Here is a 12,466-nt window from a genome sequence, read left to right as displayed (position 1 = left end):
TGATAAATTATTGAAAATGAAAGTGGATGAAGAAACAACTAGCCGCAGGTGGGGGAACGATCCCACAACGTTCGCATCTCACACTCCCAGAGCTAACACTCACAGGGTTTTATTGGAAACATAAATACCGAAGAAAGTGAATGGGGAAACGGCACCGCGGTAGCTCAATCGGTAGAGCATCGCACGCGAAATGCGAAGCACGTTCAATTCTGGTACACGCGCCTCAAGGATGTCATTCAATGCTGTGTCAGTAATGATGACCATGGACCCAGCAACCCATGCACAGAACTCTTCGGCCACTTCAAGTTCCGAGAGGAGTTGGTCGAGGGCTAGAGCAGCAAAGGACTTCCTTTGATGCGGACATGAGCGAAGACCCCTAACCGTTCTCTATATGTGCGAGAGCGATTTTCGGGGATCAAGTGACTGTCAGAAAGTTTTCCATCGCTTGTCTTCCAATTTATGCATACGACGCTGGACTTTATTTTGTACTTCGCATGCCGATACCTTCTTTCCGCCTGACGGTGTGCCGCACGCAGCCTCTCCAGTTCTATGTCCAAGTCTGTTCGCCTTGCTGACCTTGTAAGCGAGCAGATTGATGTTTTCAGCGCTTCTGCGATTGCATCTTGGATAATGTGTGAAAGGCCTTCCCGACATGTGTCATCCATACGCTTCTAAAACCTTGACCAGTCAACTGTACGCAAGACAGTAGAGGAACGTTGCTCAACTCTGCTAAACTTTATGAACGTTGGAACATGGCCGTTCCACGTGTTTCTATGTCCGTAAACCATTGAACGCTCGAGGCAAAGCGCCGTGACACCAAAACTAAATCCAAGCAGCTACTATAGGTCGTGCCTCGCAGAAATGTAGGGCTGCTGTCATTCAAACAGCGCATATCGTGGTCGGCAGTAAAGGAGGCAAGACTCCTGCCTCTGTAGTCAATTTTAGTGCTTCCTTGTAGGCGGCAAGGCGCGTTAAAGTCGCCTGTGATAACGCAGGGGCCATTGGTCATTAGTAGTATTCTATTAACTCCTTTGCCATCAAAGGGACCCGCTGGGGATATCATAAGCAGCCAACAAACACTGACAATCTTTAAAACTGATGGTAGCGCTAAATGGGACGAACACACGGTGAACCGTGTGTTCGTTCCATTTAGCGCTACCGTTAGTTTTAAAGAATGCATCAACAACTAGCCCAGCACAAAGTTTTATTGAAACACTGACACCAAGGACAACATAGGGGAAATTACTCGTGCTTAATAAAGGACATAAATAAACGATAAATAATTGGAAATGAAAGTGGATGAAAAAACAAAAGAACTTGCCGCAGATGGGGAACAATCCCACAACCTTTGCATTACACGTGCGATGCTCTACCAATTGAGCTACCGCGGCGACCTTTTTCCACCCACTTTCTTGGGTATTTAGGTTTCCAAGCAGAACCCTGGGAGTGTCAGCCAGCGCTTCCACTCACAAACCTTGGCGGCGGATGCGGAACAACCTTTCCGCCACAGGGGTCACGCGGACGTGATCTTTTTACGTGAAGGCAACCGATCAATAAACTCACACATGCTACCTGAAGGCATCAACGTTGCCTGATTCGAGACCCTCGTAAAGTAATAAACGAAAGGAAATGGGGTTAACCGAGGGGCTCGATATTTATTAGTCATATCATAAGAAGCCAATAAATATTGACACGAAGGACAACATAGCGGGAATTATTTGTGCTTAATAAATGAAATAAAGAAACAATAGATTAATGGAAATGAAAGTGGATGAAGAAACAACTTCCCGCAAGTGGGGAACGATTCCACAACCTTTGCATTACGCATGCGATGCTCTACCAATTGAGCTACCGCGGCGCCGTTTCCCCATCCACTTATTTGGGTATTTATGTTTCCTAGTAGAACCCTAGGAGTGTTAGCCAGCGCCACCACTCACAAGCCTGGGCAGCAGATGTGGAACATCCTTTCTGCCGCAGGCATCACGACAACATGATCTTTTTGGGTGAAGGCAACCGGTCCATAAACACACACATGCGACCTGAAGGCATCAATGTTGCCGGATTCTAGACTGGTTGCCTGGAGTTCAGTCACTCGTGACGGAGTTGGCACGCCTCGATGACCGGCCGCTTTCTGAGCAGACGATCTTACAGTGCCGCCTGATGCGATCTTCACACCAGAAGGCGATGAAGGCGCTACTGAAGTTCCTCAGGTGAAGCGGCTTGTTTGAACTACTCTGACACTCATGAGTTCCTTCGTGTGTCTGTGTTTTGTTTCCCTTTTTTTGTAATCTCCCTCTCTTTCTATGTATGTGCATATTTCCTTATCTCTCTGTCTCCACTTACCCCTTCCCCAGTGCAGGGTAGCAAACTGAATATTTATCTTCCGGTTAACCTTTCTACCTTCCGTATCTCCTTTTTATCTCTCTCTCTGTCTCTTTCTGTCTCTGTGGGATTGAAATGATTGACTCCTCCATGTGGGCATCCAGTGCAGATATGTGAATATCAGTAATGCTTATTCTACTGTTCCCGCTTCGATAAACAACCCGACACTCTCCATTGTGTCTTGGCCCTTGAGCAGACTGATGATGATGGAAGTATACAGCGAAACTTTTACGCAGACCGTAGGACAAGACTGGATGATTGACGATCCGGGAGTTTTGCCCGGAAAGCCACATGCGTGCCTCTTCGTTATTTGAAAGCAACTAACTTGAGCGTTCGACTAGAGACACGCTGTGTCTTGTATACTGCACGTAATCAGTATGAACTCTCGCCTCATCTCTCCTTCTCTGTCCATCTGTCGCTCCCCTATTCTCCTCCTCGCATGTGTGTATGTGTGCATGGAGGGGAGGGGAGGCAGGGGAAGGAGGGGGCAATCCGCCTTTTTAATTTTTCAGTGCTGCCCTATGCCGCACGCCGCGGGAAACGTTTTGGATGAACGCCGGAGCTTTCGCGGGTTGATTCGTGTACCTGCGCCCATGTTGTGTGTGCGTCGGTTGTGCGTTTCGTGGATCGCGATTAATTATCAATGGCTTCTCCGGGGCAGCATGTCGTACCTGGATGCCATGTAGCACTCATCGACTATGGGGTGCGCAAGCCTAAGCGCGCTGTTGTGCTAACCGTTATGCTGATGAAGGTGCGCTCAGTTCCGTTTGCCGACGTGGCGGCCTTAGATTTTGTTGTCGCTGATTTCTGCACTTGTACTTGGCTTTTAGTATTCCTTTAGCACATTCTTTAGACATTTCGCATAATCAGTCAGTCTTAAAACGCAGCCTTCCCTGTCGGCTTTACCATAGTGGTGCATTTGTTTACATCGACATCTATAGCCACAGAGAGTTCATTATTAACTTTATATATTGTGGAATCGGTGCATCGCTGATATAAATTAATGTCAAAACATAGTAAAACATACATATCTGCGCATATGAGCCATGTTTCCCCCCGAGAAGAGTCAATATGAGCGGCGCCGAGCCACTTAGACAACGGCAACTGTGATACAGATACATGTATTACGGGCTGTTATTACTGATACTCGCTCTTTAACTTCATCCTACTTACAGTTTGTAAGTGCCATCAAGTATTGTTAGAAAAGACTATGCTCGACATGAGCGCTCACTTATGGGCCGGGTATAGTTCTCTCGCGTAAACGCGGATGTCATCTATGACACATTTAATGACTGAGAGAGGCTTTTGTTTAGGCTGCTGCACCGGTTGCACCATTTCTTGTTTCCCGTTTGACGCAGAGGTAAATGGCGCACAATTACAGAAAGTGTCAGCATAACGTAACGTACAGATCTACCCATCTACGTAGCGAATGCGACCAGCAGCCTTCGGCAACGGTGACGTACAGGTATTGGCACAGCGCTGTGTCGCCGCTTGACGCTTATTGTTTACGCGCCGTGCGAAGTAAAGAGTAATTATTTCAGATCATTAAGGCCAGAACTTAACTGTTGCGATAGTTTGCTTCATCCTAACTGCCTATGTTTAAGTTCAGGTCCACCGATAGAGGGTCACGAACTCGAAGGTTAGGCCCCAGGCCTAACCTTCGCTAAACAGGATCAACACTGCTTTAAAACATATGTGCACGGCTTGAGAGGGTTGAAACTTGTGTTTTTCAACTTCGAAGGCAATATACAAACGAAGGCGTTGCAGCTATCGTGTTTTCGATTCGACGGCCAATCGGGTGGGGTTCGGTCGAGCGATGGTCGGCACGCTGATTTTGTCGATGCCATCGACAACAAAGCCCGCCAAACTATACGAGAACTTGCGCTCGGCGTTTGTGTCGTTATCGGCCTGGTGCATGATAAAACAGTCTCAGCGACACAGGGTCCTGAAAAGTCGGCCAATGGTTAGCGTCAGTGTCTTGTCGGTCTCGTATCGACACAGTGTGTCGACGCACCTTGAACTACGTGAAGTCAGGTTCGCGCTGCCACCACTCGCAAGCGAGGGCCAACGCTGGAAGAAGACTTCTTCAGCAACATGACGTTTTTGAAGTATCGCCGATGTGTAACAGGGGTTTTGCGACAAGCATGCTGGCCACAAATGAAAGGCGGAAACTAGGTGGCTCACGGTGCAGTCCGGACTACGAAGCCCTCGACGATTTCTGTTTTGAAGTGGAGTTGCACTCTTACGCTACGCAGGTTTGCGGCACCGCACCGACGTAGACCCTTAGTGGAGTTGCAACGCGGTACACGGCACGAGTGGTTGCAGCAGTGCGCGTTCGCGCACTTTTATTTTTTCTTCTGGGGGGGGAGGCAACTTTCCCCAGTGATCGGGAAACACGTCCGCGCGCCCCTTCCAAAATGTTTAGTGACTAATCCGCTAGGGCAGGGCGCATGCCGCCGTGAAAAAAAAAAGAAAGGATATTCACTCTTCACTTTAGTGCTTTGGGTGCTGTTTCTTTCAGCTTTTTATTCTCCGGCAGAATGTTTGTGAATGCGCTCTTTCAATGGACGCGCCTCATTTCGAATGTCGTTCTGGTTAAGCAGACACTTTGTTAATGGTTACTGATAACTACCTATTTGAGCCTCGGCTTGAACTATCCAGACATGAAAATTCGCTCACGCGGAAGGCCAGAATTCACCCCGAGTTAGAAAATAATAATGCAACCAGCGAGGCGCAGAACCGCAGTAATGGGATTCTTCTATTGCATATGTACTCCATCTTCTCTTTAATTCCTTTTACTCGGAAGGGGAAGAAAGAAGACATTCCGGCTTAAGATTTAATAATTCACTACTGCAATACGAAGTAATAATTTCGGATGCAGTTTTTTCTTTCGGTTATGCGGCCATGGCATTCGAACTATTTTCATTTCTGAAGAGTCTGTTGTGGTGTGTACTAACGACTCACGCTAACTCGCAGGTGACGGGCGAGATAGCGGAGAAGATGCACTTCTTCTACTTCCTCGTGTACCGCTACGGAGTGTGCGTGCCTTCCACCTGCCGACGGGAGGACGTCGAAACAATCGTGGCCAGCCGTGAGTGCTTATGACCACATCCCTGTCGGCTCAAGGGCGCTGTCACCTTGTACTACACCTGACTGTTATGCAACACATGTGTTTTTGAGGCTCCAGTATTAAGAGAGCACAATGACGTGAGCCTCTTTGCAGGGGGCAATTATCTATACGTTGCTGCTGTTGCTCTGCAGCTTCCTCACAATAGCGACTGATGGCACCCCGCGGCCGTGTTTCCCGCTGGTAGGCTGGGCCGGCAGGCATAGCGCCCTTCATCAGTCGGTGCGTGCGCCCTCTTTGTTAAAAGATCCGACGCAGCACTACACGCAATACTCTCTAGCCTTTCTCTTGTCTCTGTGAACCGATTGAGTCTAAGCAAAAGAAGAGACTCATGAGGTATACTTCCTGCGTTGCAAGTGGCAGTTCAAGGCGAGGCTCCCAACGGGGGGCGCTGCCGGGCGGGTGTACATATACGTAGCATTGTGTAATAGCAACCGTCGCTCGCCCCACGCATTTTTGTCTTGCTGCGCAGTTTTGCGTTCTGCACATCTAATAGACAGCGCGGAGCACGCAAATTGGCGTCTTCCGCGAGGCGGTAATGCAGTTGAGCCGCGGCCCTTTCTCTGGCAGCCTAGTGACACCAGTGGCCTTTCTCAGATCAACCTGTGTGGAGCGAGCCGTTCGAGGGGACCGTGGGTGTCTACGCAATATCTTGCCCGGGTCAGACAGCTAGTGCCGTTGCGCGCATCCATAGGAAAGATAACAGTAAAATGAGTCAGATGCGGGTACAACAGTTTAGTCGCTGTAGAAAGAATGTGACATAAAATGGCGAGATCTCGTCTTGAGTGCTCCTTTTTTTCTCTTTTTTGTCAATTTACGCGCAGCAATTTCCTTGTTTTGGCGATGGTGTCGAGCTTCATGTCGTTCAACTCGAAGCTAACGTAGGAAGTGCAAGACATCGCTTGCGTGCACTTTTCATCCAGAAAACAGACCGACATCTTCTTATTTAGTTTATGCTGTAGGGCATACTGGCACCAACAAAAAATAAAAATTAAAAAAAGCCATCGCTAATAATACGCACTGGTCAGCTGATGACATCGTATACTACTAATTGGGGACGTGTTTACTCCTGAAGTACCACACATTTTTTATAAGTAGCAGCTCAGTTTACGAGCCCTTCGATCGTATCGCCACAATTTTCCTTAATCGAACGAAGTCCAGTTATCAGTTCCGTAAGACTCAAACAAGGCGTCTGAGATTACATCGCTTTGCGAACTCTAGCATACCCGCCAACCTGCGAACTTCAAAATTCGTAAAAAAAACTCTGTGGACAATATGGCGCGGGGTTGATAGCATGCATTTCAATAAAGCTTGCACTGAGCACGCACATTTCGTGGAATACTCGTACACGCACATTATTAACGATGATTTATCAAATAACCAGGAAGAATGGCAGCAACTGAAAAGCAACTCACTGTTTTTAGATCACATGTGACTATTTCAGTAACTGTGGTGCTGCCAATTTGGCCTGCTTATGGGAACTTGTCGGCATAAACTTGCCTGAGGCAAGTACCGCGGCCTCTAGTATATGACGTTTTCTGCTGCCGCAGAGAAGCGACCAAGGTACCATAACATTTCTTTAGTATATACATTTTTCTTGCAATGTTGCGCAGCCCCACCACCTTTAACACCTTCGAAGTTTTTTTTTTTGCGAACAGAACCCATTTTCCGTAAAGTTTGATGCAGCATTCTTAAAAATTGTAGAACCAGCATAAATTTGTAAAGGTTATGAAAAATTCGGGAGGCTTAGCAGGCGAGACTTTAGGAACAATCCAAGTTAGCCTTCTTCTTGGAGCCAAGAAAGAAAGAAAAAAGGAATAAGATGACATCCGCCACCTTTTTCTTGTTTTTTTTTCTGTTAGTCAAAGATGAAAATGAGATAATTTGGCGCTGTATATGAGCGAACGCGGCACACAGCTTTGCAGCTATGTGTTCAAAGTTCCAAGGAAAAGCACCGCAATTCACTTTCAATTGGCAACTTGAAACTGGTCCTTCACAGCGTGCTTCGTAAGCTCTTAAGCGATTTCCTCCACGCAATCTCATCTTTCAACTGGTGTGTCGGCATGCTCCTTGCTGTTCTTTTTTTCTATTCTAGTCGTCAAGTCCGCAGAGTTTGAAGTCAAGGTTTCCAACTGCGAAGTCAAGGAGGACAATGCAAAGCTGAATGCGGACCAGACAGCCATCGTGTAAGTCTATCCACCACGGCTCCTCCGACAAACGTGGCTAGGAGAAGACTTCGTGACCAAATTATGATTGTGTCTCGAATCCCCTACACGTGATATGGTATGCTGTGGTGTAGTAACGTATGGTATGGTATGGTACGGTGTGGTAAGTTGAAGTATGGTATGCTAAGGTATAGCGTAGTAAGGCACAGACGGGTATGGTATGTTAAGTTGTGTATGTATGTATGTATGTATGTATGTATGTATGTATGTATGTATGTATGTATGTATGTATGTATGTATGTATGTATGTATGTATGTATGTATGTATGTATGTATGTATGTATGTATGTATGTATGTATGTATGTATGTATGTATGTATGTATGTATGTATGTATGTATGTATGTATGAAGAGAATAGGCTGCCGACCTTTACGCGCTCACAAAATCACGGCTCAAATTGCACTGGCCTTCACCTACTATCGACGTCATGTCATGAGCAAAAAATAAATAAAAAAAGGGAAAAGCAGCGTGATGGACAGGACGTAAGAAAGGGACAGAGAATGGCTTTGGCAAACAGCCAAATGTTTATTTCCTCAAGCAGCATAGGTAGTTTTTCCACTCATCAAGAAAAAAAAACGAAAATGGAGAAGATACTCATGCGTACAATAAATCGGATGAAATCACGGCAATAGGAGTGATTTAGACGAATGAGTGAAATTGATGGGCAGCTTACGCACACATAACCACTGAATGTGGAAGACTGAATAATTAATCATTAAATGAACACTAAATTAAATCAACATTAAATCGGCACTTGAGCTACTCAACAAACTGCTGCCAATGCTTTTTTTCTCGCAACTTCTTTTTTTCTCTGTCTCTTGATTGCCTTTTTTGGACAGACTACCAAGCTTATTTGCAGGAGTGAACACCCGACAAACACCTGCCCTGCTAACAACCTTAATTAGATTCTATATTATTTAGTGCACGTACGAAATTACCTAAACAATTTACTGCCAACAGCTTTAAGCATCAGCGGCACCTAGATTCTTGTTTTTCAAATCAGAAATGAGGGACTCGGCGGTGATCGTCAAGAGCTTGAAGAAGTAGTGTGCAAGATTTAGGTTTTCTGGTTGGCATATAAAGCTTGTTGCCACTTGGTGATCAAACAACCTGCTAAGCGTAGCTCACATACATGCTCTTGCGATGCCCTGTTTTATTATCTTTCAATCAGCAGAGGTGTACAGAAGAAAGATCTTGCGAGACTGGGTTGCGTACTGCCAACATATAAATGTGGTTATCTGCGATAGTAAGCTCTGGATCTAAAAACCTAACTTATTATCTGCACCGACCAGCTCAAATGCGTACGCTTCAGAGCTTCATATCTATGCATGAGTTTGACATCCCCATGGATGGATGGAAACAACTTTATTCTGAATCCGGCAAATTTCACGACCCGGGCTCAGGTCTCCCATGAGGGGACTTCGAGGCCTTGCCTCGTCGCCGCCTCTCGGGCTTGCTGGACAGCCCACTCTTGTGTCTTGAGGTTGGAGCTGCGCAGAGCGGCGGCCCACTTCGACGCAAGAGCCTCCGGAGCTACTGCCATTGTAGCTGATGTAACCCGACACTCCCACAACATGTGTGACAGCGTCGCTCTAGTTGCCTGACATAATTTGCAAAGAGCAGTCGGGTATTGCGCGGGGAAAATGTGCTGCAATCGCACCGGACTGGGGAAGGTTTGTGTTTGCAATTGTCGCCAGATGACTGCCTGGCGACGTTTCAGCATGGGGTGAGGTGGGGGCAGCAACCGCCTGCCTAGCTGGTAGTGCTTGGTGATGTCATTGTACCTGACCAGGCGTTCTCGCGTGTTTTGAGCCAGCAGTTCTGAACTCGAAGAGGCGGTCTCCGATTCTGCGCGGCGGGTCAGTTCTCGCGCAGAGCGGTGTGCTACCTCGTTCAAGTTAATGAGGCAAAGATTTATACTAGATCTGAGAGGGCATTTTGCGCCTTAAATGTGCATCTGAATCTCTGTGCGCGAGTGTTGTTCGCATTGAGCACGCAGCCGCGGCGGCCGGGGATCGAATCTATGACCTCTTCCTCCAACGAAAAGGCTCACCAATATTACCACTGAGAGTACTGATTTTTCCTACTCTTAAGAATAATCTTAACTTCAATTAGATTTTGGGCACGTATGGGTGACTGACACTTGCGGCTGTTCGATGGCGTTAGAATAATCTCAAAGCAGCCTGCAATATTCTTCAGTCGCTATGCGTCATAGAACAACAGTGAATATAAATATATATTCTTTCCCACTTTACGAATAAACTGACTGCTCTATTTTCTTCTTTTTAAAACTGAGTGAGGTATACAGAAACACTGTCTTGCCACATTAAAGTTTAGATGCATATTTATTGCTTTTTTTCCCGAGTGCTTAAGTTACCATACAGCCGTTCGAGGCATGAAACAAACTTATAATGCAAAAGCATAGCATCGCGCTTTGATATTATTGTACACCCCACTGCAAAGTGTATTTATAGTAGTATCAATACCAAGTTTGTCTCACCCACAGACGTACGCGTATTTCTTACCTTTGCTGCGTATGCTTCCATGGTCTAGGCGCTCGGCGCCCTACCATGAATGGCCCATAGCTCGCACATCAAACACCGTTTAAGACTTCAGCGAATCAATAAGCCAACTCGTGTAGGCGTGCAGAAAGCTCATTCATGGCATGTCGTTTTGGTTATATCGTATAAGGAGCACCTGTACTAACGTCGGCGACCTTCCTTCCAAGCCATCACCGCAGAAGTATCGCTCCCCCCCCCCCCCCCCACACACACATAAAGAAAAAAAAAAAGGCGAGGGCGTCCCGTTGCAGAAGCACTGCTCCATTTTGTTGTAAATCTGTTTTCTACAGAAAGGAGGGGGTCCTCGCTCCTCTCAACCGCTTCATTTTTCATTTTTTCGCTGCAGATTATAATAGAGGGGAAAAATAATGACATATTATAAATGCTGCTGTGACACGTAGACACCTGGGGCGGAATTCACTGAGCTGCCCAGCTCGTACGCAAATCCTTAGCCGAAAAGTTCTTATGCCAAGATAAGGATGCAACCGAAGTGGTAGCACATTTAACTCGGCGTCGTATGACAGCTAGAAAGAAGCAAAGCTCAGATTAGATGACAAAAAAATGAAAGAACAGCGGTCTCCTGATAGCATGATTGTACAGTCGCCCAAATCTTTAACTGGTGTGCGGGAGCGGCGACTTTTCCGGGCGTCAGCGCCGTATGACGCGGCGAGGCTGGAAACAGCCTAGTAGACGATGGGCCCAGCTGAGCGCGCTTTGTCCGCATGCGCTTAGCCTCAGACTGTTTCCAGCCTCGCCCCATCAAACGGCGCTGACGCACGGAAAAGTCGCCGCTCCCGCACACCAGTTAAAGATTTGGGCGACTGTACGTCATGCATCTGTAGTTGAGGCTATATTCTTACAGAATATCAGTAGCCACCCTTGTTCGACAGCTTCCTTTTCTGGGCATCTGCTACAGTGCCGACAAGCGCAGCCGCGCTAGCTCATTCACCACACCACCGTCAAAAGAATGGTAGTGGAAATGTTACGCATTCTTCTCACATTTCTGCGAGAGACGGGACTAATGGACACATGGTGACATATTTGGCTCAGAAGGAGGCGCTCAGGCTGAGCAAGTGCTTACCAGAACTGTGAGGCTAACAAATCCTGCAGCGACTTCACCACCCCCACCACCACTCTGTTACAAAGCGACTAAATGCCTATATTTCTAACTGAATTGCGGAAAGAAAAAAAAAAAGCTTCGCAATATATATAGTACCCGCATGTTCATTGGTATCGTATGTGATCGCACTCCACACTGCTGCAGGTTCGGTTCTAATGCCGCACATAGGCTCATTATCAGCTCCATGGCGAGCCGATACCTCATAGCCGGCTCGTCGACGATGTTGTCTAACGCCATCCTACGACGAAACGCGCGCTCCCTTCGCATATGATTCCTGTCGAGGACACGGAGAGCTGTAAAAGCAGCCCCTAAATAATAAATGCAGAAAGCAGCCTTGGCTACCGACACTCCCAAATTCTGACAGAAAACTTCCCCACGTAACATCCGCACCTGCGAATTTCACTGTCTATTACACCTTGAAATCATATCAGCGTTCACCACTTCTTCTTGGCTTCTTGTCAGCTGATAAAACACGATGATGTCTCGGTCAGATCAAGGGTTTGTTTTGCAGGTTTCTGTGACCACATTCCGACAGAACATTAATGCACAAAGGCACGTACACATAAATTTTGTCGACCAGTAATAAATCATAGGTTAGTGACGTCATGGCTGGAACCCCTAACTACGCTGCCTAACGTAGCCCTAGTGGCGCCTCATAGAAGTCAACACTAATCATTCAACATTACCACAATGATCAGCACCAAAGTTTCCCTAAGTTTACAAGCCTCGTAAAAAGACGCGTTCAACTTCACGTCAGAATACTGCACAGAATCGTACACGATGAACATTATGGACAGCATTCTTGCTGGTTCCGGATCAAATCGGTTTAAGACGTCGATGTTGCGACACTGACACACTTACTTGGGAGTAGTCACTGCACATATAGCACGAGCACTAGGTGGCGGTGGTGGTATCCAAGAGGCGCGACAGACAGCGTCTTGTAAACATGCGAATGCGGCTTCGCATGCATGTACGAAGCAAACTGCGGCTCTAGAGCAACAGTCCGTTGAAACTCGGGATGGATTTGGGATGTTGTCAAATGTCATCAGC

General features: G+C 46.8%; 1 protein-coding gene across 1 annotated transcript in view; it reads left to right on the top strand.

Moving 5' to 3' along the window:
* The window catches only part of LOC135917796 (nose resistant to fluoxetine protein 6-like), a 413,546-nt gene that overhangs the window by 274,168 nt on the left and 126,912 nt on the right, over positions 1 to 12,466 (top strand). The window contains exons 3-4 of the mRNA XM_065451401.1: positions 5,359 to 5,473; positions 7,605 to 7,695. Coding sequence (XP_065307473.1) covers positions 5,359 to 5,473; positions 7,605 to 7,695 — 206 coding nt within the window. The remainder of the gene's footprint in view (positions 1 to 5,358; positions 5,474 to 7,604; positions 7,696 to 12,466) is intronic.

This window comes from Dermacentor albipictus, unplaced genomic scaffold (assembly GCF_038994185.2).
Source record: "Dermacentor albipictus isolate Rhodes 1998 colony unplaced genomic scaffold, USDA_Dalb.pri_finalv2 scaffold_13, whole genome shotgun sequence".
NCBI classification, from domain to species: domain Eukaryota; kingdom Metazoa; phylum Arthropoda; class Arachnida; order Ixodida; family Ixodidae; genus Dermacentor; species Dermacentor albipictus.
Note: the sequence above shows the minus strand (reverse complement) of the source record. Positions and strands in the feature narration are given on the sequence as shown.